The sequence below is a fragment of the Gobio gobio genome (assembly GCF_949357685.1).
Source record: "Gobio gobio genome assembly, chromosome: 17".
NCBI classification, from domain to species: Eukaryota; Metazoa; Chordata; class Actinopteri; order Cypriniformes; family Gobionidae; genus Gobio; species Gobio gobio.
Window position 1 is genome coordinate 15,803,919 of NC_137110.1, and position 26,994 is coordinate 15,830,912.

Genomic DNA, 26,994 nt, shown 5'->3' on the forward strand with positions numbered 1-26,994 from the left:
CCAGGTTTAGAAAAATACCCGCGACTCGCAAGCCAGTGTCCGACATTGGGATGATGTGAATTTTCTATTTATTTAATTAATTGCATTTTCTGTTTCAATCAATCAGACTTAGGGTTACTTAGTTATAGCCATTTTTAAAATGTTTTTTTTCCATGTTATAGCGCCAAAGTGGCCAGCTGGTGAGTGCTTTTCCACGCGAACACCGAATGAGCTCCTACATATGCGTAAACATTTTGGTGAAAACATCACATTCCGTTCATGAGTTACAGCCATTTTAGTAAAAGTAGCTGCACCCACTTTGAACATTTTGGCGGCTCTTAGTAAATAAAAATGTGAACTTTTTTTTATTATTGACAATCAGACTCAAGAGAATCTTGCTGCAATGGTTTGGTTCCGATCAGACCAAAAACTAAGAATTTTCCAAAAATTCTAAATACCCCAACATTTTCAAATCCGAGGTATGCATTTAGTCCATCTTGAGCCAAGGATTCCAGCGATAGAAGACACTTGACCCTATTCCTATGAGTGATTTTGTATTTTTCATTGCTGTAGCGCCCCCGTCAGGCCAATCGGAATGAGCCTTGGTGATGTTGTAGCTGAGAGTTCTATCAGCACTCAAAAGTTTCAAGTCTCTACGTGCTTGAACCGCTAATAATACGATCTTCCACAGTCTGCAGTTAGCGACAAATAACCAGAAATTTGACTGTCTAGAACAGTAGACCGTGTCAATTTGACAAATTTTACCAAAATATTCAAATAACACATATTTAACACACATTTTTACAAAAACATTAACATATTTCTGCTTTTTAATTTTCTGGAACTGCCATATTGAAAATGTAAAATGCATTACTGTAAATGTTTTAATGTTTTTACAAAATGAGTGATAAATTGTTTGCTTTTGTAATTGGCAACATACCACAGTGACATTTTTTTTAAAAGAGAAAGAACACCACGTTCTCTGATTTATTCTGCTCTTTCCTCAAAAAAGTTGAGAAACTAGACTGCGTGTGAACTATTCTAAGCCATGGTTTTATCTCTTTTTTTTTAGGCTGTCGCCTTGACATTTAGATATAAAGCACAGGGCTGTGTATGTAGTACTTCTGTTCTGTCATTTATGTACACAGCATTAGAGAAAACTGCCACTGAGGCGGTTCTCGTGCCTGGAATACTAACAAGCCAGTCTACCTATGCCATTAGGATAGTTTATCACCACTAAAACCCTTGGCTACATCAAGAGCCGGGAACAATCTGGAAGCCATCCAGAAGATGTTTGGGTGAAGGGTACGAAGGGGACGTGACCTTACCATGCTGAATATATGGGAATTAAATGTCTATCAGCATTGATCAGTTGTGTAAATCAAAAACCAGGGTCCACTTTAAGCACTCCAAAGACATGAAATACACCCCCCACCCCCACCCCACTGTCTGCTCTTAGTAGATGGTTGCCATCTCTCTTTCAAATCTTGGGGGAAAAAAAGGATCCATTTAATGTTCTGAAGAAATCAGATGACTTTCGGCCATTTTGCCGTGAGCCGTTATTCATTAATTTTGCTGGAATAGGCCTCACCCACTGTCTAACTGGGGCATGGAAAAGAAAACACAGACTTCATTAAAACTTTAGTCTGATCAACAAGCGTTCTAAAGCATAATCAACACTGAACATCAAAATAAACTAACCCAGAATATTTGATTCATTTCATATGGGGGAAGGTTTGACAGCATGCCAGATGTTTGTTAATCTGAATTCCAAATATAAAAGAGAAGAGCCATTAATAAATAAAAAGAATAATTCTAAAGTTACAGACAGTCGACATTATAGCTGGTGAAATTGATAGAAAGTGTCTTTTAGAAAAGTTTCTCATGTCAGTACTGCATCTTCCAACTTTTTCAATAAAATGTTATGAACACCATGAGTTATGATGTTTTTGTTGTGATGACTGGGTTGTAAAAAAGCAATAATTTACAATGGGTAGTTGAATTAATGAAAAGTAATGCACCACACTCCTGGTGGTTATATACAGTTAAACATTAACATTAAACATTAAATTGATCAAAAGTGACAGTAAATATTTTTACATTGTTATTCTACTCAACGAAGAATCCTTAAAATTGTTTTTTTTTAAAAAGAACTCGGAAGAATGCAGACTTTTTCAAGCACGGAAGACCAATGGCCAAGGTCAAGATTTTCAATAAATAATAGGGGGGGGGGGGGGGGGGGTAAACAGTACACAAAACTGACGGTTCAGTACATACCTCGGTTTTGAAGTCACAGTTCGGTACAGGTTCGGTACAGCAGTTTTACAAAAAAAAAAAAAATTATATTTTTATATTAAAATACATTTATTTATTTTTATTAAACAGTGTTTACTGAAAAAAATGTCTGTCCTTAAATTAATTATTAGATATTGATATAAGATATTGCTTTAAAATATATAGGGAGCCCTTACTTGCACATTAACATTAAAGGTTAACAACAGAGCCCAAACTATTAGCCTAAATTCAGTTGCTATTTATTTTTAGGTATAATAATCAACACTCAAATTAACAGTACGCAAACATGTTAACTTCACATAAGGCAGTTTTTGCAATAACTTCTAAATCTAATAATAAAATAGTTTTTCTCCAATTTGTTGTTGAAATATAATCATTTATAGCCTACACAGTGTCTGTCATTTTCATGACAGGTTTATTTAAACATATATGAAATAATCAAGACATCACTAACCGGTTCAGTAGAATATAATGAATATATAGGCTAATATAGTGCATATATTTAGTGAAAGAGTTGATTTCTCTAGTGAATACAATTCTGTGGACTCAGAATGACTGCCTGAGGTAGAGGTAAATGTGATGCTACATGACATTGTTTACAAGCAGTTATATTGAGGTCTTTCCGCCACATGATTACACCACATAGATACGTGACTGTAAGTTGTAATGTATCCTCAACACACCATCAGATATTAATTCATGTTTATTCTTTAGGAAGAGATGATCTAACGCGTTCACAGATGATTGCGTTCAAACTGACGCGCCTACAGTGATCAGTCACACCACATTAAAGAGCGTCACAACGGCATTTATCGTTTGAATTTAGTGATAAAATGGACTGAATACTTAATATGTTCCTGTGGGAACTCGGATTGAAGTGTGTTCCGCGCTTAAAACAAGCCGACTGTTAACTGTTAAAGATTGCACCGAACCGAAAGCCCTGTACCGAAACGGTTCGGTACGAATATGTGTACCGTTATACCCCTAATAAATAATACATTCAATTTGGGTTTGCTTTTCACCAAATCCTATTTTATACCCCAGGACACTTGGAATATACATCATGAGTCACATGTGATCATTCTGTGATACTTTTGTGTCTTTTTTTAAAAACCTCGATGCTGGATGCTATTCACTGCCATTATATGGATAATATAATATATGGAATATTGTGAAATATTAAATTTCTTAAATAAAATAAATGCATCCTGGGTGAGCACATTAAAAAAATCTTACCTACCCCCATGGAACACAAACTTTTGAACTTTTTACATAATAGGAAGGGAAAGGGGCATTGGGATTGGGACATGATTCAAGCCAGACTGCGTACATTTTTTACATTTTAAACATAAGCCGTGTTTCCACCAAAATTATCCGGAACAATTTGTCCGAGGAACTTTTTTCCCCCAGACCTGTTGCTGTCTACGTTTCCATCGCGGTCTGTAGGCAAATGAGTGCGGTGACGTAGGACTGCACGCGACTTTCCAGTTCCCGCTGGATTTCGTCCTCCGCATATAAGCTTAATAAAACCTGAACCTTGTTGTGGGTCCATCGGTCATATATTTTAAACTCCATTGTTGATTCAAATAGCAAACAACTCTTACTCCACGCACCGCAACAGACTTTTAAAAATGGTGGTCAAAATAAAATGCTACGTAAACTCAACCAAATAGCATGTTCAGCGCCCAAGTCCCATCCCGAAGGTTCCTGAACTTTGAAAAAGTACTACCTCACGAGCAGGGACTTTCTGAAGGGGAATTTTTTACACGGAACTTCATTTAGACCCTGGTCCCTGCGCTCGAGTACCCGAGCTGCTGCGGTGGAAACGCGGCTATACATATTCAATGCATTAGAATGGAGAAGCCCAAATTTTTAACCCTAGAAAAATTGTGGGAACAGTGTGCACATCAGTGCTAGCATACCTGTGGCTGGTCTGATCAAATCCATGATGGCCGAATCAGCACCCTTGGTGTAGACTGTGATTTGCTCAGTCAGCGGGTGTTTTACCACCACTGACATCCTCTTTCTTGTGGAGTCAAACCCCAGTGTGTGCAGAAGCTCGAAGCTTAGCTTGCCCAAGTGTGGAAGTTCCACGGTCACCTGATCTGGTAAACGTCCAACGAGAGCACACTTATAGGCCCGAGCTGCATAAACCAGAGCTGCCTCATCCGGTGACTCTGCCTCATATCTGAGCTCGCATTCATCTTGAGCCAAAGCTTTTGTTTTATCGAAGTTGGGTGGGACGGGGCTGAAGGCATGCTGCAGGTCATTCTCCGGACGCTTCTCTTCGTTCAGCTTGGTGAGCGTGCTCTCGGCCGAGGGGGAGGACAGCATGCTGCAGCCCACTTTATGGGAGGACGAGCGGTTGGTGGTCAGACTGGAGGAGCTACTGCTGTTGGAGCCAGAGGTCAGGCGGCTCGGGGTGAAGCGCTTGATGAAGTCCTCAATAGTCTTCACTGGAGACTTCAACTCGTAGCGACGTACCTTGATAAGATCCAAGGAAATGACGTCAAAATAAAATTCCTTAAATATTTGTGTATGATTGAGCCACTTTAATAAGTCATGCAACAGTTTTTTTTTATTTTTTATATGGCAGCCAAACTGGGAAGATGATTTGTAAATCATTCCATAATAGAAGACAAGGAATGTTTTTATCTCGCATACGATGACCCCAAGAAGTATTTGAATACTTAAGCATACTTAACAACACATGAATTCAGTTGTTTTAAACTAAATATCAAACCAAGTAGCATTTATTTTAAATGAAAGATAATCTTACACAAGATGATTTAAGAAGTATTTTTTTTAAAGATCTTTAAGATCAGTTGGTTGAAAGCAATTGCAAAAATGAGAATAGCTAGTAACAATCAGGATAGTACATGGTTTGTTATTTTGCAATCTAATGCAGTGGAATTCTTAAATTTTAAGTCTATAAACACTCAACACTTCATGCACAAAGACTTCCACTGAAAGGAGATGATTCATTTTCAAAAATGAGTTTTCCCACTGTTTAAGAAAGCGCAGGTCAATGCAGAAGGATGAATTACAGCCATTACAGTATTATCAGGCATCGCTTTTTCGTTAAACACTAAATTCAAATCACTCAGTTTAAGCTCAGATTTGTATCAAGAAGGGAGGATAAGTCTTTGATTGCAGCATCAGCCTTAACTTACATGCACACTTTTAAAAGTATGCAGGTCATTTCCTGATGATTGAATGGTAAAAGACAGGGTGGGTTTTCGGGGAATCTCATGCTATAAAGATTACACAATGAAGGCCACACATCTTTAGTGCAGAAACAGGAAGTTGCTCCTATTCTACATTACAGAAAACCACAGGACGTTAACTGCGGCCAAAACACCACATTTACAGTCAGATCGGAGGTAAAATATGGTGTGAAACTCAGTTCCAGTTAATTCCTGGTGGTCTGTTTGCTAGGGATGTGCAAAACTAGCCAATTAAATGATACTGCTGCTGTTAAGGCCCATTTATACTTCTGCGTCGAGTGTACGCCGTAGTGTACGCCGTAGGCTACGCGCGTAGCCGACGCCGTCGTGAGCATTTATACTTCTGCGCTGTTGTCTGCGTCAATGTGCAATTCCACATGCAGACACTAGAAGGCAGTGTCCTCGGGCATGTTGGTGTAATCAAGACAACAGCCGAAGAAGAAGCAGCTTGATGTGTAGAATCTGGACATTCATGTCGGAATATCAGCAGCAGTGAGAGAGCGGCTTTTCTTGCAGCTTGAGTTGTTGTATCTAATACAAATTAAGCATCTCTAGTTGATTAGTAAAGTTAAATAAGGCGATCTGGCGCTGGAATGCATTTGTGAAACCATGCGGAGCTTGTGGCCGCTGTTTTCAGCAGCGGTGGCTCAGCAATCGATTGCTGTTGCGGAGACTTCATTCACGAAATATACCCTAATGTGTCCCTGTTCTTGATATACAATTACTGATTAACATCTTTGGTTTTAATGAGAAAATAAATAAACTATATTCAGCGGATCTATGTATTTATTTACTACCATAAAGAATCGCTGGACCTCAAAATATTGTGTTATAGCAGACGTAAGGAACTATCCTCCAATTTCTGGACACACACACACACACTCCTATCGCAGATTTTTTATTTATTTATTGACCTGAGGGAAGGGTTCTGGCAGACCAATCACAGCGCTTGCGGTCCGCGTAGAATTGACGCGTTGTTACATTTTTGGAGAGGTGCGCGTCAGGCTACGGCGTAGGGTACGGCGTATCCAACGCGTCTATGCGTAGGGTACGCCGTACCCTCTGCGTGCACTCGACGCAGAAGTATAAATTGGCCTTTAGTCCACTTGTAAATAGTTGTTTACATTTTTTTGCACATTTAGGGGCAGATTTACTAACAGCTTACGCAAGAACAAATCGTCTTTTGGTTACTATCAGTATTTACAAAAGACACGCAATGAAAAATTAGCGCTGAGAAGGCGTGGACAATTATTTTTGCAGCTGATCTTATTGCATATGCATTTGTGAAAGTCAGACGCAAAATGTATTTTTGACGCAGACGCGCCATTTTTTACTGCCCAAAAAAAAGCAGGTCTTAAACCAGACACTAATTTGCGCTGCTCTTGGTAGATTGTGTAGGTCATAATGGGAATGATCCGGCTGCATCTGTGTTCTTTAATTTGCGTTTTTGGTGAATTTCTAAAATTGCAGGTTTTGTTAGGACCACAAAACCAGTCATAAGGGTACATTTTCTGAAAGCTGAATAAATAATTACTTAGGAAAGGACAATATTTGGCCGAGATACAACCATTTGAAAATATGGAATCTGAGGGTGCAAAAAGTCCATAGCAATGCATATTACTACTAATATATATATATATATATATATATATATATATATATATATATATATATATATATATATATATATATATATATATATATATATATATATATATATATATATATATATATATATATATATATATATATATATATATATATATATATATATATATATATATATATATATATATATATATATATATATATATATATATATATATATATATATATATATATATATAATTTTTTTTTTTTTTTTTTTACATATTTATGGTAGGAAATTTACAAAATATCTTCATGGAACATGATGTTTACTATCCGGTAACACTTTATTTTACAGTGTCCTTGTTACATTTGTTACATGTACTTACCATAGTAATAACAGCAAATTATGTATTACATGCAACTAACCCCAAACCAAATCCTAATCCTACCCTAACCCTATAGTAAGTACATGTAGTTACTAAATATTACTTAGTATAATTTCTCTGTAACAATGACACCTTAAAATAAAGTGTAACCTAAAACCATAATGATTTTTTGCATAAAAGAAAAATCGATAATTTTGACCAATACAATGTATTGTTGGCTATTGCCACAAATATACCCGTGCGACTTATGACTGGTTTTGTGGTCCAGGGTCACATTTTTTGAAAATTGGACATCTGAAGCAAAAATCACAATCACTTAATTTTGATCTCCTATATAACAATTATGCTTGCTTATAGGCTAGTTATACTACCGGTTATGAGGGACAATACGGTATGAAATTTTATTTTGGATTAAAAAAAGAAACATTATGAATGATACTTACTTGACACTTAAACAATTGCTATATCAACATCCCAATGACGAGAATACACTTAAATAATGTATAGTTGTCAGTACACGTCAAGAATTTTTTTGCAATTTTGCCACCCATCATGTGTACAGTTATATGGACTAACTTTTATTTGAGGATATTTGTTAATCATAGGCTATTAGGTTTGAACTTATTGGTCCTGTGCTGCCTATTGATTCAGCTGACTTGAATAAATATGTTGATAATGTCTAGCTTTGCTTAAGTTTAATATAGAATGATCATAATGCAAGGCAAGCACATCACATATACCCGAACTATTTTTAGCTTTTAGCAGCAATGAGTATGGGATTTAACTGTTCATAGATGAATTAGTCTCCGGGGGAGCAGAGTGTGGGTTTCCGTTTAAATGTTAATGAAATGATTAATTGTGCGCATCCCTACTGTTTGCTTACCTTCTGTCTGGGTTGATTGGGTGAGGACACAACAACAGTGTTGCAGATAGTGAGGGCGATGAAAAAGTCGAAGATGTCACACAGGTCAGGGGGGATCTGGTTTATGGGTTGACTGTGAAAACGCATGAACTCCATTTGACTGCTACATTCATTGACCTTGTCCATGAGCTGGGGATCTGGAGTGATGTCCTTCTCCTGTCAAACGAATAAAATAAAAATTGAAAATTAGTAAGCATTGGGTTACTGAGCAATACAAGCTTAATGTGGAATGGAAGCACTTTCTAACCATAGGACTGCTGAAGGCAGTGTGTTTGGACAGGATGCTGGCCCGTTTGGCTTCGGCTCTGCTTCCGGTGCGACGGTGAGATTTGGTGCTCTGTGATCGCAACACCACTTTTCCGCTCTGGTGACTGGTGACGCTGTCCCGCCGTGGGAGAGTTCCACCATGAGATGTACAGTCCTCCTCCTCTGAATCCATCTCCTGGTACATAGCAAGCCTCCTCGCTGTGGGAAAGACACTTTGTTAGGCAATCTGAAACTTTTGGGCTTCATGGAAGACCTAAGGCGTTTCTTCATACTCATCCTGTATTTGAATGGTCTACTTGAGGCACAGGCTGCAGAGGGAGTAAACCACCAATACATTTAATATTACATTATATATTTATTAAGGCTGCTAATGTTGCATGTTAATTTAGAAGCACAAGCTATGGTATAGTATTTATGTAAGGTTTTTAATGCTTTTAAAAGAGGTCTCCTATGCTCACCAAGGCTGCATTTATTTAAAAACTGTAATATTGTGTAATATTACAATTCAGAATAATGGTTTCCTCTTTTAATATATTTTAAATGTAATTTATTTCTGGGACAGGAAAGCTAAATTACAGCCATTACTCTAGTCTTCAGTGTCACATGATCGATCAGAAATCATTATAATATGCTGATTTGGTGCTCAATAAAAGCATTTCTTATTTTTGTGCTGCCTAATATGTTTGTGGAAACCACAAAATGTTTCCCTAATTTTTACTCTTTGACAATTTCAAAAGTTAAAAAAACAACAACATTTATTTGGAAGAGAAAACTTTTGTAACATTAAAACATGTCTTTACTGAGCAAACTGAATGCATCCTTGCTGAATAAAAGTATTAAATTTCTTTCATAAATAAATCTGTAAATAATTAATGATGAATTTTATATACTACATTGATTGACAGCACTATTATTTATACAACATATAGCTCATTTACAGAGAATTAATGTTGTGTCTACAGAACTACAATAGCCCTTGTGTTGGCACTGAAGACAGTGAGAATCCTAACCATTGGCATCATGAGAGTACTCGACTCCCGCCACAGTACATCGGCGAAACACCATCTTGTTTTCTGTGAGTGTGCCGGTTTTATCAGAAAAAATGTACTGCATCTGGCCCAGGTCTTCTGTGATGTTCAGAGCCCTGCACTGGAGATGAGAGTCTGTTTCCTCATCATACAGCTCCATGTCCTGATGGATAAAGTACACCTGGCATATCTTCACTATTTCAATGGAAACAAAGAGTGAGATTGGGATCAGCACCTGCATAGGAGAGAACGAGAAATAGAGAGATTGGTGTAGATTCATAGGGTTATCATTTCAACTACCACTCTGAGCCTTCAATAAGACAGGTATTTAAAGAACAGTTCATCCCAAAATTGTTATTGTGGCATTGTTTAAATCGAACGGTTCCTTGAAAAATTAAATAGATTTTGAATTCTTCTACATAAAAGACTCTAAAGCATATTGCAACATTCCCTTCACACCACTTGCTATTCACCTGGAATACTATAATCATGGTCAGGAAGAGATAAATGGCTGAGACCACTGGAGATATGTCTGTTCCTTCTGGGCTCAGGACGTCAAAGACGGGCCTCTTATCTCCGTACTGAAACATCCACAGGCCATGTCCTAAAGAAGGTTTCAGAGACAAACGCTTGACTATATAAAGCAGGTAAAACGGAATCATGGGTATTGTCATTCAAGAGACACTGAAGATGTTAAAGAAATCAAAAATGTTCAAGGAAACCAAAAACAGTTAAACCACTGCTTCCTCTCTAAAACTTCCTCAAGTCAGATACATTCATCAACCGCAGGAGTTTTTTTTTTTATCATGGTAACAGGCATTACAATGTAATTATTTTAGCTTGAAATGCAATTAAATTTGTCCCAAAATAGACATTACCACATGCTTAATTGAATACTTCATTTTGTTTGATTATTTTTTGTTTTTATTTGGGACTTGATGGATGCAAAAAAGTATTCATAACACATAAATCTGGCGGCTTCACATGATATAACAGCAAGACTTAAAACAGTAACTAACAGTACAGTAACTAACATTATACAGATAGTTCGGACTCTGATGGGATGAGACACATTTAAAATAGCCGATATAAACGCACAACTTCTAAAAATCTTCATGAAAATATGAATAGCTTACAATACTACATTAATAAAAAAATAAAAAAACAGTATTGATGAAAAGTGTTACATACCAATGGCGGAAAAGAGGCACATGACTAGGAGGATAATGACACACCAGAATACGTCTACGTTCATCTGCCGCTCAAGTTTGCTGCGTTTATAACGAGGGCCGTTGTTGTTCAGCATTGCTTTTGTCTCATGACCTGAGAATCAGAACAAAGCACAACACTTTTGTAAAGATAATATGAGCTGTACCAGTTAGATGATCAATCGCTTAACATTTTTTGTATATTTGTATGTACAGGTAAAATGCAAATTTTGACAAACTACAACGTTTTTTTGCGGTCTTAATAGCAGACATTACCATAATTTTTGTTTTGTGTGCTTCTTTTCAAATGCCATATGTAAAAGATTTTTTTGTATTTTTGTCACGCATTAAAATGTGAAAAAAGTTAAAATATTAAAACAGAAATCCAAGATAAAATAATACATTAAAAAACTAATGATGAACCATTTCATTATATCTGAACATTTAACACTATTTACACAGATTTCCTTCACAAATCATTAATTTTGAATCAAATGTAATTTGTTACAAATTTGTCAGTGAATGACACGAAGAAAATCAATGAAAATATCCCTTTTGAACAAAATATTAAAATGGAACGTTATTTCCAATAAAGCCGCATAATTTGTCGGTTACGCAAAAAGTGTGCAAATATTAACTGTGCATTTTGGGATAGCAATAAAATAAAAAGTCAAAGATGGTCTCCATAACGCAGTTTGAAATCGACGGTGTTTCTGACGTCACAAACTACCTTGTAACCAATCACGTCATCGTGCGGGTGGGCATATTATTAACTATGCAGTGAAGCAGGGGAGTCTCAAGAGAAGCCAGGTTATCCCAGTATATTGATATAAAAAAATCCGGTATATTTAGCAATATAGCGGGTAAATTATGTATACGATGTATATTACAATGTAATGAGTATGCGTTTCCCCACTGACATTCTAAGTTGTTCAAAGCGTTTCTAAGGATGCTGATTTTTAGAAGGCAGCTGTCTGACTCTGAGATGGCGAACGGTCACATGGTTTGTGTAACATTAGCAACACATTTTTAGCTCTTTGATAACGTAGTCAAGCAAAAGGCTAATCATATTAATTACCATTATGTGTCCGACGTTGTAAAGAGCGATATCGTTTTGCCGCGTTTACTACAGTGTTTAACTTTAGTAAAAGTTGACAGAGTGGGTATTTGAGCTTGTGAGTGAGTGGAGGCGGGGCTACTTTGCATATTCATGGGTCCACGTTTACTAAATGAAGCAAGGGTGTAGAGTTACATTCAAGCTATTTTAAGGCATGAAGATTTTTCTTCTAAAGGAAAAAACATTTAAATATTTCATTTTGGAGATCCAAGATGAGTTTTAAAGGATAAAAGTATTGACTACAGGGGGACTTTAAAAAATTCATAATTTGAGATGTGCTGGAAATGACACTGTAGTGTACATAGACGCAGCGTACCTGCATAGATGACAATTCCAACAGCCTCCTCTGTGTTGCGGATAGTGCAGCCCCTAAGCAGCAGATTGTCTTTGTATAGGCCGTCTCTCCTCCCATTGCGATGGATTCTGTCATACACATCACACAGGCTCATTCGTCACACTTTATAATACAACATCAATGAGGACTATATATAATCTAGTTCTAATCTGAATTCCTCTGTTCTCATTTGCTAGAACTTTACAACTGGAAGCCAACACCACTGGCCTTTATAACCATATGTTTTGGACATTGCCAAGGGATATCCACATAATTCTGCATCCCTTGATGTTGACCACATCGATCCATCATCGTTGACAGTCCACAGGGTTTCCCTCAGGATCCCTCTTTCTCAGCACAAAATCAATAGTAAAGCCATGACCTCACTAAAACGGCACTGCACACAGGTAAAGCCCTGAGGCCAACTGGATCTCGCGTTCAGTCAATGCAGCACTTTTTGTAAAACCCCAAAGCTGCGTCATAAAAGAACTGAGCAAAGTGAAAAGATTCTCAGGATAAATGAGAGAGGAGTGGCAAGCAGGCAAGGAATAAAATCTTAAATCCAACGAGACCTCTGATCCAAATGTTCCACGTAATTCCAACACCAGGAAAAAGTTCATGAGGGCCCAGGGCTAAGCTTGCTGATAAAAAATGGTGGCAAATGCAAATTAACTCACACTGAATGAGCGCTGAATGCTAAACACCTGTGGTGGGAGCTCAATAAGCTTTAATGCAAGCACTAATCCCAGTGCTAAATTCAGGATTACATCTGTGAACTCTTCATTTGTCAATTATCTGACACAGCCCCAGGCAAGTTTTTTTATCCCCTAGTAGTGCATTAATCTTTGAGCTTTGCCCTGGTTTAAAAGCAGACCTGATATATAAGCTGTCTACATGCCCCATGCGGTCAATCACGGTTCTGGTTAAACTCAGAGCCATTGGTTTCTTTGTTAGCTTGCACCAAGGGGTACATTTTTGGCTAGTCAAGGGGTATATGCTTAGATCATATGCCTGCAAAAAGCTGAAGATCATTCATATGCATATGTATTCTGACAAGCAACATATAAACTGCAAATATTTCATTATATTCTAGTAGATGTTTTACTTGTGTACAATTGTTTGGAGGGCTCGTAAAGGCATGTATTTACCCAAAAATGAAAATTACAATTTACTTACTCTCATGTCATTCTAAACCTGTAAAACATTATTTTTCTGCAACACACACACACACACAAAACATATCAAATTGTCAAAAAAAAAAAAATTAAAGATTTGTCAATATAACGAAAGTCAATATTTTGGACACCACGGACTTTCATAATATGAACAAAAACAGTTTATACATTCTTCAAAATGTCTTCTGTGTTCTACAGAAGAAAAGAAAAAGTCATACAGATTTTTAACAACATGGGAGGTGAGTAAATGATGATCATTTTCTTTTTTTGGGCTTTTAAAATGATGTAATGGACTGAAATGTTCTTCCCTGTCTGCTGACTTTCACATCACAGCTCAGGGTAGCTGCGTATGAACCTGTTCGTGTGGTGTCATCAGTCAGTCAGCTGTCAGCATGTCATTTTTCTGCTGCACTAGAGTAAATATGCTGGCTTGAAGTGCACCTGGGAAACTCATACCTCTGAGTCAAGTATTCATTAGGATTCACGCATTCAAGACACAATGTTTCAAGTTATCATGCCCCTTCCAACGTCGCAACTCGTGTATCAGCTAGAATTACGAGTTTTCCACTTGTTCACTTGGCCATTCAATGTGCTCGGAACTCAAAATTACAATATTTTTGACTCCACTTGAAGGGCATTAGTTGCATAGTATTTACCATTAAGGTGACTGGCACAAAACAACCTGGTTGCAGACATGCCTATGCCCTCCAGGTATTATCTCCTTAGCTTGCACTGCACATATTCAGCAGCTGGGATGATACTGTATCTTAATGCAATAAGCTGTCGCTCCAACAAGGCACAGTCCTTGGCGCCCATCGTGCATTATGCTCCAGTAAGCCACTTTGTGGTAACTGGACAAAAAAGCTGGCAGCACACCAGAAGCATCTGTTCTCTATCATCCAGGGAAATAAATGTCATAATCCTTCTGGTTCCTGTCAGCTGACTCACTGGCCCTGCTGTCATTACCATACCATGTGCAGCAGGTTTTCTTTTAAACACGGGAGATATACTTCAACCTGCACAGCCTTGACTGGGCTAAAGTTCTTGTTTTACTACTGCTACAGCAGTCTGCTTGAATATATTATGAATGCTAATCCCAAACCTATGACCTGTATGCATTAGCCATCATTTAGATAAACAGAGAATAATCTTAATCCACACTTTGAAAGTCTAAACACCAGATTAACAAGCCTTTTTAAAAAGTGAAAATACAAGGAATGCATGGATCATTTTATGAAACGGTGCATTTTACAGTTTGATAAAGTGATTAAAATAACAATTTCGTAGGATATTAAACATTTCATCAAATAAATGTGTTTATACTGTCAGAAAAGTAACAGGGTTGGCTTCTCAGAATAGAATGATGATTTCTCTACAAATATCAACTTTTAAATTATCAATTATTTCCTATAGCATGGCAATAGACCAATATCATGGAAACGGATGACATTTTAACCTTACTGAAAATCATAACACAACAGAAGATAAATTGATAAACCTTTCCTTGAAGAATTCACTTCTTGAAAACAATGATTTTATCCTTTAATTTAGTAATTATAGTAAAGAAAAAATATGACTAACAGTGAAACGCAAAACATGGGGACAACGTATAAATGGGGAAGCCTTATTAAACAACACAAAGTATCTACAGGAATATGCAAGTATATATAGGGAGAATAAAGACGAAATGCTAACTTTTGTTCTCATCAAAATGTGTATTTTTACAGATGTTTTTATACATTTAGAAAAGTGTCTGTAGTATCACTTATTAAAATTTTGCATCAACTGTTGTTACAGTAAATACCCAATATAAATGAGGGTCACAAATGACACTCGTTTTGTAGAATGACCCTTAAAATATAATTTTTGCAGGCATCTAAAGCATTTCACATACTTCAACGGCAGTATGGCAGCATTATTAATAGCCATCTACAAATATTAACCACTAACAAATAAAAGACCTTGTGACCCATTCCCACAGTTCTCCAACAGAGAACGCTACTGGTGAGAGGTAGAGTAATTGGGTAAAATAACAGGGTTGTAAAGTCATAAGAATAATGCTGGAGTAAGAGAAATACACACTGTCTCTCCTTTACAAATATATTAAACTGGATCACAAAATAATCATTCATCTGGTTATTTAAATCTCAAGAACCAAATGGAATTTGAATCACTGCCAGCAAAACAAAACAATGGAAAGATCTGCTTCATCTAAATGGCTTATGGCAGTGGTCTCAAACTCGGCTCCTGGAGGGCCACTGTCCTGCAGAGTTTAACCCTAACTAAACACACCTGAATCAGTCAGTCAAGGTCTTCAGGATTTCTAGAAACTTCCAGGCAGGTGTTTTGGAAGATGTTGGAGCTAGACTCTGCAGGACAGCGGCCCTACAGGTGATGATTTTGAGACCACTGGCTTATGGAAAAGAGTCCAAATTAGGATATGGGATGGGATATTACATTATTAGCTATACACACATATTGTTAGAGCTAAACTAATTCACAATACACATATATAATGCACACTGACATGACATTTCCATGACATTAAGACTGCTGGGTTATAGTTTATGCAATTTTCTTCAAAATTAGGTAGGGCAATAAATTATGAACCAATAAAAGTAAATACCCATAAATGCAAACTTTACTTACATGTATCCACGAAATCTGTTGAGGTCATTGTTGGGCTTCTCACATTCAATAATGATGTTGTACTTTAATGGGTCAAACTCACAGTCCTGCAAATGAAAAACATATTTGCATTTTGGGATCTGAACAATATAATAAAAGAGCTAAAGTTTTTATAAACGATCAATAGATAGTGTCATCTATTCACCCTAGGGATGCACCGATCCAATAATCAGTACTCCGGTGCAGCCGATACTCTGAATCTGTATTGTTTTGGAATTGGATATCGGTCAGACAGGACCAATAAAAATCAGATACGGTGCGTTACTCATGGTTGTTAGTGTTAAGCTAAAACAAAAAGGACACCACAGAAGGTTTAGTGCATTATATTCCAAGTATTCTGAAGCCATTCAATTGCTTTATTTGAGGAACAGACACCATATTAATTTTTGAAAATTCTCTTCCCTTCGCAGCAGCTGGAAAATGTAATTCTCTATTTAGCATCTTCAAACAGTGTATCGCGTTCAGTTACAAGAGAGAGCATGGTAAATCTCTCCGAGATGTTCCAATGTTCCCATTATTGTGCATAATCTGAACATAAAGTTCTGAGCGTTTGTTTAAAACGACTGTATTTTGCTGGCGTTTATTGGTGATTCTGAATGGTTTGATACTCGCTATTGGACTGGAGTAGAGGATATAACTCCTTATTCACAGAGTAAATGCAAAAGGCTTAGTAAACTGTTGTACAGATGTAACATTCTCAGTTTTTCACACACAATACATTTGTTTTGTTCTCCAACTGTTATGAACTTTTTATTGCAGATAGAGGGGTTTTATATAATTCGTTATATCTTATCTATCATGTCTGTACTAGTCCTAAAATTCTGCACCATACAAAAATGGTTTTTATTGTGCATATATTTATGTAGTACTATCACGAATGTATTGTTTATAAGATTAAGAAGGTTGCCTACTAACACGTAGTCATTTGTAATTGCAGCTTTTAAAATCAAGATTTCACCAGATGTAGTAGTTAGATGTCTAAACTTAAATTAGCTATGTTTTCCATCCACCCATTTTTATGTGCATTGTGCAAACAAAAAACAAAGCTGGATGGAAACCAAATAAAAAAATGTATGCACTCAATTGAGGCTGATACATTTTTTTTCTCCCATAAGAATGCACATAACGCACAAACTATGATGAAAACACATTCACAGAATAAATCCCTCAATGCGCAAAAAAACTAAAAACTAAAACTAAAAATGATATGACATTGCCTTAACAGTGGATGTATTTCATTGCACAGCATCTCAAATGTTGATTTCATCATTCTGAAATGTCAAAAAGCCAAAGTCTGTCATCAGAATGATTTGGTATAATGACCTCCCTGAACTGTCTCACATGATTGCATTCCCAAACACCAGGCATCTGAATGCAAGATAACATGACAACGTTTATGCGTTTCGTCTGCGTGCTCTGAGGCGCAAGTCATTAATGATGTAGGGAAAAAAAGAGCCACAGTGGCTTTCCCAATTGAAGGAACTTCCATTTTTATGAGTTATTTTGCTCCAATTTTTCAGGAATTGACAATTTTGTTCTCTTGAACACATGGGATTAAACGCTGCTTTATTTCACAAATGTTTTACGTGATATTCCAATTTTGCGCATAAGTTAAAGGCGCAACTGGATGGAAACAGCTATTGACTAGATTTTGTCATAGGCTACATCTATGCGGTATGTAGGTGTGCTTGCAGTGTATCGGACATGAAAAAAGTGGTATCGACTCGAGCATCCCTAAATCACCTTCATGTTGCAAAATGTATGTCTTTTCCTCACATAAATCTTAAGATTTTAGAAGACTTGGAATATATAGGGCCCTTTTGTTGTATGAAAGCAGCATGGACATTTTTGTTAGATTACGGTCATTTTCTGGGGTGAACTATATTTTAATATATACGGTTTCTGTTGCCAAACTGTTTTCAGATCTCTCTAATTGACATCTTAGGACGTAGCATAGACAGGGTGAGCAGTGCCAAGGGAAATGAATATTTGACTTTGGTGTGAATTGACTAAAGTTATCTCAGTGGGCAAACGCAGACCAGCTGAATACACACATCATCATATTAACTCTTCTTGACACCAGGATGCTTCTATTCAGTTCTTTACTCAACTTTCATAGCAAACACTACACAGCCCTGAACACTCACCAGGTCGATAAAGCTGCGCACCACCTGCCTCTGTTTGAGGTTGGTTTCGCCGTCCAGTGTGGCCGTCTCGATGTGACACAGGCGGTCTGGGTCGCTGCTGCTGAGCAGCAGAACGTCCGCAGGCAGAATCTCATTGCAGCGCAGACGAATGAAGTCTCCGACACGTACCTCCTTCCAGTATTTCTCCATATACCGATTCTCACTTCTACAAAGGGCACAAGAAAACATTACTGTAAATGTAATTTACCCTGTATTGATGTAGCCAAGCAAAGAGGCTCTCATCTCACAGACACCACTGCTTCCCATAGGCATACATGCTTTTCAATATTGAATATTCAATTCATTCAAATGAATCCTCAAGTTAAGTTGAGATTGACCTTACCATTTCTAAGTTTGGGGTCTGAGACTCGAATAGTGCGTGTAAAATATTATTATGATATAAATCTTACCAAACAAGTCTGATAAACATATATATATATTTTTTTTACTTATGTAGGGTCTCATGCTAATACTGTATATGTTTGTAACAAACAAACAAACAAACAAACTGGATCTGCTGTGTGGAAAGTTCTTATTTTTACCACATGGAGCCATGTAAGGTACACTAAAGTTTATGGTTAGGGGTTTTGAAAAGCCTTAGCAAGCATTACTAATATGAAGATAGAAAAAAATGGTTGTAATTCTAGAAAGCCTCAGATTCATTGATTGAGATAATGGCACAGTAATAAAAGAGACCCAGATGTTTGTTAAAAAAAATATTTCAGAACTTCATCAGGACAGAATGTACATAAAAAAATAATAATATACATGAATCTGTCTTTGGCATCTTTCACATAGCAATCCCGGAAAATGACCAGAATGACTTTATCGGTAAATACACAGACATGCTGTTCACACAATCAACAGCGTTCTGGCTTTTTAATAGCAAAAAAAAAAAAAAAATAGCATAAATACTGCTCGGTTTCTTGCAGAAACTGATCGTTTCGCTAGATAAGACCCTTATTCATTGTTTGGTATCGTTTAAAGCCCTTTGAAGCTGCACTGACACTGTCATTTGGACCTTGAACCGTTTGGAGCCCATTGAAGTCCATTAAATGGAGAAAAACCCTGGACTGTTTTCATCCAAAACCTTAATTTCTTTTCGACTGCAGAAAGAAAGACATGGACATCTTAGATGACATGGGGGTGAGTAAATTATCAGCAAAACTTTATTTAAAAGTGAACTAATCCTTTAAAAAGCAGCGGAGCTTACTGTAAACAGCGTGGCATAATCACGATTGGCCCAAAGCAGACATCTTATCTCAGCGCATTCTGAACTCATACGTGCTTCTTACGTATAATCCTCATTCTGCATTCACACAGTATCATACTGATAATTTGCTGGTTACAACTTCCCCTACTGGTAAATTGCCAGAAACAATTTACCGGTATTTTTGAAAAGGTCATGTTCACACATGATCTCTTCCCGGTAATTTACCAGTAAATACTTTATGTGTGAAAGGGGCTTTTGTTTTCATTCAGTGAGCTGTGCTGAACCATCTAGAAAATCTAAAGACAAGGTGTTAAATTTTTACATTTTGCTTTATTTACCATAAACGTATTTTGTCATTTGCCTCGGATGCTTCTGTTGTTTCCTGCATTAACAGTGAACATATCCATAAGGACTGAACGTGAAAAACAACAAGACCAAACAAACTCTACACAGAACTGAACAATAAACAAACCACATCTGTGCTGTGTTCAAAAGTGGGAGTAGTGTTCATCATAGTGCCGGCCTAACATGATGGACAACATGACGCCTATTTCAGGAGGACAAAAATAATATTACAGGGCTTTGGCAAACATGGCTGCAGGGACTCTGGCTCTCTGAGACTGCTAAACAAACCTTCCTTCTGTTTCCTTTCCCGCCCTTCCACACATAAGAGGGCTCTTTTACTGCCACAGAAAAACGTGGCAAAAAACCATAGTGCGATCTCTGTACACAACTATTGAAGCCGATTTTGTGTAAAAGTAGAGAAAGAATTAATACTCCATGGTTTAAGAGGGAAAGAACAGGAGGAGTCACCTGTTGGCAAAGGAGGAAAGGTAAAAAGATGGCCACCAGAAGGTTTCTTCAAGTCTCTTGACGGATAATAATATTTGGTCACATAAATGACCACATTAAAAACCCCTTACATTTTCATCTGTTACTTTTGCAATGCAGCTGGGAAAAAAAAAGAAAAGAAAAAAAGCGCCAAGCCCAAAATGGCTAAACACTAAACTTTTACGGGCCCTATCATACACCCGGCTCAATTCAATGCTAGACGTGACGCAAGCGTTTATTGCTAATTTCATCCCAATGCAGTTATCATTTACACATCCAGCGCCATGTTTAAATGGCAAATGCACTCGCGCCCATCTGTTTGCCCATGGCTGGTCTGAAAACAAGGTGTGTTCAGGCGCATTGTTGACGCGTTTAAATTGAGGCAACAGAAAACGACGGCACCATTGACCAACAAAAACCTGGGCCAAAGTCAATAGCGCAGTATTTTTTGTGTTATTTTAAGAGCACATTAGTAATATGCGCCTATAGGCGGGTGCACAACGCGCGTACACTCTGCTTATTACTAGGGGTGCTCCGATTGATCGGCAACCGATCTCGATCGGTCGATAATCGCTTTGGGATGATTGATCGGCGGTCTCTAAAAAGGCCGATCTCATGAACCGATCGCGTGCTGACGACACATAAAACCCGCACCTGCCGTGAGAGCTGGGGCATGACATGCAGCGACACCGTCTCATTCTCTTTTCAGCACGGGTAAAATAATTATAATGCTGAAGGTGAGGTACAATTCATTTCTATATTAAATAACTTACGTCTCACAGAAAGTTTTCAAATGACTGCGTAAGTTCACAAACAGCGCGAGTGAATCACCGCGTGCGCGCGCTCTCTCTCACTTTCAAAATGCTCATATTCATATCATCGCATCTGCACTAAAATCAAGCTGCACAGTTGACAGGATTTGCCACTTGCACAATCGAGGCAGTGTCGCTAAAGTTTATCATTTGCATTTTTTCTTAAGTCTTGCCAGTGTTCAAACCGCTCAGCACGCGCGCTCGACAGACAGACAGACAGACAGACAGACAGACAGACAGACAGACACACACAGACACATGTTTGTTTTTGTGAAATGTGAGGACATTCCATAGGCGTAATGGTTTTTATAACATACAAACCGTATTTTCTATCCCTTTACACTGACCCTGCCCCTAAACCTAACCCTCACAGGAGACTGTGCAGTTCACTTTCTGTGAAAAAAAAATATTTAGGTGAGATTATATACATTTATTATATACATTTATTTGGGAAAGACTGCCTACAGTAGCCTCAAGTTCTCATTTTCTAAAATAAACACTTGGTGGTTCTTCAAGATCTTGACTCTAGCCTATTTCTACAGTTTTTTCTCAATACAGTTAATTTAGAGTTAGTTTCATTTCTACAAATGGTGCAAACTCTGCAAGATTATAGATAAAAGATTCCCATTCCCCTGCCATTCTGTGATCGGCAGTGATCGGCAATCGGCAGATCATGATCTTGGTGATCGGTAATCTGTGATCGGCCCCAAAAATGCTGATCGGAGCATCTCTACTTATTACACATGCGCAGCAGCACACAACATTTTTTTAAATATTAAAAATAAAAGGACTCCTTTCTGGATTTCAGTCTTTCCGCTCGCACATTCCACCATGTAGCTAAATAGCGAATCCGCCATGGTGCAAGTGCAACTGGCTTTTAAAGGGAATGGGAGATGAAACTCTGATTGGTTTAATGCACGTTATGCCCAAAACACACCCACGACTCATTAAAAAACTAGGTAAAAACCCTTTTGGACCGCGCCAACCGTTTTTTTCAGTTGTTAATCTAGCAAAAGTGGATTCGGACTCGCCCTAAGTGGACCTGCGCCATGCGCTTCAGATCATTAAAATAGGGCCCTATTTATCTTAAATTATTGGTTAGGACATTAGTAAACTAAGCAAATTAACTTCTTAAAATTGTTGTCTCAGAAAAACATCAAAGACAGAATGAAGTTTTTGTCAGAATATGGAAAGTTGTGTGCGGAACGATGAATCACGAGTTGTGTGGGAATGCTCCAGAGCGGTGCCTTCGAAAATCTGCTGAGAAAAATAATAATAAATGCATCTCTACCACAGTGAAACACGGAGGAAGAGGTGTCATTGTGTGGGGAGCCGTTTTAGCTGCTGGTTTTGGTGAGCTACTTCACTGTGAAAAGTCATTTAATGCTTTGGATTACAGCAGAATATTGAAGATTGGCTTGCTTCCCACGAATAAAAAGTTGTTATCTAAAGAGGAATGATCAGATGTTATTTCTCAACTAGACATGCTTCTGCCCAAATTGCAAAGACAACCAAGAAGTGGCTTTAGAACAAGTCTATCAGGCTCGTGGTTTGTCTGAGTCCAGATTTGAACCCTATAGTGAATATTTGGTCTCACATTAAAGGTCCTGTTCTTCGTGATCCCATTTTTCAAACTTTAGTTAGTGTGTAATGTTGCTGTTAGAGCATTTATAATACCTGTAAAATTATAAAGCTCAAAGTTCAATGCCAAGCGAGATATTTTATTTAACAGAAGTTCCCTTTCAAAGCCTACAGCGAACGGATGGTTAGGACTACATCCTGGTATTTCCTGCTTTAATTACGTCAGTAGAGCAGTATGTCGACTAACCTCCGCCCACAAGAACGCACGAAAAAGGGGGCGTGGTCTTGTTGCTCCCGCGTGGAGAATAGGAAGTGTTGCGTTCGTTTGCGTTCGTATAGTTTGTTTGTTGCCATGTCGTCGAGACGCTGTTATTTTCATCCCGGAGTCAAGTCACCTTTGTTTGGTTTTCCCAGGGACGCTGTACTTAGAGATCATTGAGCGCATGCATCCCCGTTATGGTGAGAGGCGTGACCTTTCCGGTAACGTGCGCTCTGCGTGCCCTAAGCTGCTGTCGAATCACAACACGGGAACCGCTGGCACAATCAGAACTCGTTACGTATTTCTGAAGGAGGGACTTCATAGAACAGGGAAATCTTTCAAGCCGTTTTGAGGACAGTGAAAACAGCAGTATACAGATATGTAAATTGTGTGAAAAATACTGTGTTTTTTTACACGCGAAACATGAACACATGTTATATTGCACACTGTAAACACAATCAAAGCTTCAAAAAAACACGAAAAACGGGACCTTTAAACTCAAGCGACCTGGGGGATATTTTCAACTACTCGTGAACTGTTTGAAGCCCTTAACATTGAGTGGAACAACACGGACTCTTCTTCCTGTAAAAAGTTTCTATTTGTGCAATTCTTGCTATTTCCTGACCAGTGAGTTGTGATTAAAATGGATAAGACAATTAAAAGACCATTCAATATTTAGCAATTTTTGGCTTAGACTATTTTTTCCCCCCCAGTAGTGTAAATTACACACATTACCTTAAAATTAACTCTGAACCTATATTTAACCGTGTTACTGATTACAGGGACATGGCTTTGAGGGCCAGTAGTATCAGACAGTGTCCAGCTGTAAGTAGATAAACATGTCATTGAGAGGAAGCAGAGACATATTAGGGTGGTCATGGGGATGTTGCATTGAGAAAGCAATTCACAATCTAGCTATAATTCTGGTCACTGTAAAAGCTTAAAACAAAGAATTTGAGGGAGAGGCTTGTGAACATCCATAGCAGGCAGATTGATACATGGATGAACAAAAAGATCAGTCAGAGAGAGTAAAAAAGAGAAAATTGAGTTTAGTGAGAGAGAGAGGAAATTTGAAAATAAGTGAAAGGATGACCATGAGCCCACAATTCACCAATTCAGTTTCAGGGTATATCAATTTAAAAGTTCTCCTCAAAAGTCAAACTTCGTGACCAAACTCCAATTTTATTTTATTCATTTTATTTTTCCAATTCATAAAATATATGTTATGCCATGGACATATTTGCGCATGTGAAGGATGATGTTTTACGTCAATATTGGAACGCGAATGAAGTACAAAGCCTATAGTTTACATAATAAATAATAGTTTAGCATCCAAATACATCACAAATATGGAAACTTTTGGATTTGCTTTAACTGAATTTGTTTTGACTTGACGTTTATGTAGCTACATTAAATTTGTATTCTTGTGTTCTGAATACCGTAAATTTAAAAGGATTTATTGTGTGAACTAAAATAGCCTACAGCCATGTTTAAGAGTTAAAAAAACATTTTGCTTTATTTAGGCCTACACTGTAAAAAAAATTCAGGTCTCCAATTGAAAATGTTCTAGTGACCGATCACATCTAAATTTTTCAGTTGGCCAAATTGAATTTCTGTGAATTGATGCAATTTAATTCAATTAAAATTCAAGAAATTAGGCCAACTAAAAAATGTAGATGTGATCGGTCACTAGAAAATTTTCAATTGGAGACCTGATTTACTGGTATTTTACATAACAAAATGCAACTTATACGCTTATATTTTTCTCTCTCAAAAGTCCATATTTTTTTAAACATGTAGCAAACGTTTTCAAAACATCTTAAATTACTTTATAAAATGTACTTACATTTCTTTGGCCACCGACAGTTAACCGGTTATGAGCATCCCTAATTTTATGTTTAACGTTCTGGAGAATGTGGCCTTAGTGACTCTGATGCTGTGAAATGCTTTGATTCATGTCCAGGCAGTTACAGCACATTCAACCCTGAGGATGAGCTCTACCGTGTTGCTCTTTCAGAAGGAGGGCATGTCTGTATCACATCCACATCTGTGATTTTCGGTTTGAATCATTAAAGACATGGGCCCAAGTTCACATTTTGGACATAACTGAATAGTCTCTCACAGAGAAGATAAAAAACTAAATTTGGCCTGCTTTTGGCAAAATAAAATATAATTAGCGGAGGTAGGGGGCCTATTACAAAACTACAATAAAGAACATGCTGTTTTTTGTTTGGGAGAAAAAGTTAATTTCCAAAATATGACCAAATATACTTCCATTCAATAGTTTAGATTTTGTAATTTTTTTTATGCTCTCTTATGCTCACCAAGGCTTCATTTATCAATTTTAAAAAAAAGTAACGACATATTTAAAATAATAATTTTGTATTTTGATTGATATATTTTAATGTACTCCTGTGGTGGCAAAGCAAAACAAATCAGAAGCCATTACTTTCAGAAATCATTTTAATATGCAGATTTGGTGCTTGAAGAAATGTCCTATTATTATTATTACAATTAAAAACATTTGTGCTGCTAAATATTTTTGTGGAGACCTTGATAAAAAAAAAAGTTTTGAACAGTACACTTGTTGAAGTCCCTAATTGCTCACAAATTGGGAGAATGCACGCGTTCAATAACAATAATCTTCAACATTATAATATAAACACTAAAATGTAAAAAAAAAAAAAAAAAAAAAAAAAAAAGAGTCATGTAACAAATTAATTAATCAACAGTAAATCATCAACGGTCACTTACATAGTAAACTCTTCAGTCACTGTCAGTCTAAGTCAAATCAATACATGGACAACTCAACCAACAATGCTAAAATTCACCCTGAATTTTCTCTGATTTTATTGTTATTTTTATTTCTTATGCATGATATTGTACTTCTTATGCATCTGTTGTGGTTATTGTATGACTATTTTAAAGCATTTTGAATTACCATTGTGTATGAAATGTGCAATATATAAAAAAACTTGCCTTGCCCAAATAAACTCTTTCAATAAAAGTCTATGATCCCTTTAATACAATCATGTATTAATAATTCAAGCAATACTAATAGTATTAGTAAAACACAATTGAGATTTAGCTCTGCTACAATGTAAGCATTCATCAGATGGAGAGGCAATGTATGTGCAGACAGGGCGTGCTTCCTTATGCAATTTTCTTGGCATACTCACAAAGATAATCACCAAGCATTCTAAATTTAAGTGTCTGGCTCTATGCGAAGTGGCGCGCAGTCATGTGTCACAAACAGCAAACCCCCATGAGGAATCAGTGATTGTTTTTATTTCACCTATGGTGAAAAGGTCAGGTCGTACTCAAGTGTCATCTACATTATTATTATCTGTGGTCATTTTTGCAAACATCCAAGTGTTTCAATAGCTGTTATGAGCAATAGCAAACATTGCAAAAAAGAGCAGCACATTACCACCATGAGGAATATATAAAATATCCTAAAACACTTAATTTAGGAAGAAATGTGCAAAGAGATGCAGTTGGGAACAGGGACGTGTGGATATTCAGGCAGAGTCCTACATAAAAAGGCCACAGAGACTGAACTTTCTTAAGGTCATTTCCTCCAGCGATACAATGTGGAAACGGTCCACCAACAAGACTTCCGAGAGAAAACAAGCAGCTCAGCAGAATAAAGGCTTATGGGTGTATCTAGTCAACAGAAACAAAGGTTGTTCTCAGAAAAGCAGATTGGATCCTCCCTTTACACAATTACTGCAAATACAAATGGTCCTACACACAAGCCAATAACGCATCACTGCCAAATCTGCCGATGATACAGTTATCAAAGAAAGAAAATAACTCAACAGACCACCCAGAGCAAGCCTTCTAACCACTGACAGAAACTAGTGTGCATGGAAAAACTGAGTGGGACAGAACTG

General features: G+C 37.3%; 1 protein-coding gene across 1 annotated transcript in view; it reads right to left on the reverse strand.

The window, feature by feature from the left end:
• The window catches only part of atp10a (ATPase phospholipid transporting 10A), a 69,819-nt gene that overhangs the window by 33,917 nt on the left and 8,908 nt on the right, over window positions 1-26,994 (reverse strand). Inside the window, exons 2-10 of the mRNA XM_079840936.1 lie at window positions 18,364-18,568; window positions 16,178-16,263; window positions 12,336-12,442; window positions 10,886-11,017; window positions 10,168-10,298; window positions 9,677-9,929; window positions 8,647-8,864; window positions 8,361-8,555; window positions 4,197-4,758 (exon numbers count right to left, since the gene is read on the reverse strand). Coding sequence (XP_079697062.1) covers window positions 4,197-4,758; window positions 8,361-8,555; window positions 8,647-8,864; window positions 9,677-9,929; window positions 10,168-10,298; window positions 10,886-11,017; window positions 12,336-12,442; window positions 16,178-16,263; window positions 18,364-18,568 — 1,889 coding nt within the window. The remainder of the gene's footprint in view (window positions 1-4,196; window positions 4,759-8,360; window positions 8,556-8,646; window positions 8,865-9,676; window positions 9,930-10,167; window positions 10,299-10,885; window positions 11,018-12,335; window positions 12,443-16,177; window positions 16,264-18,363; window positions 18,569-26,994) is intronic.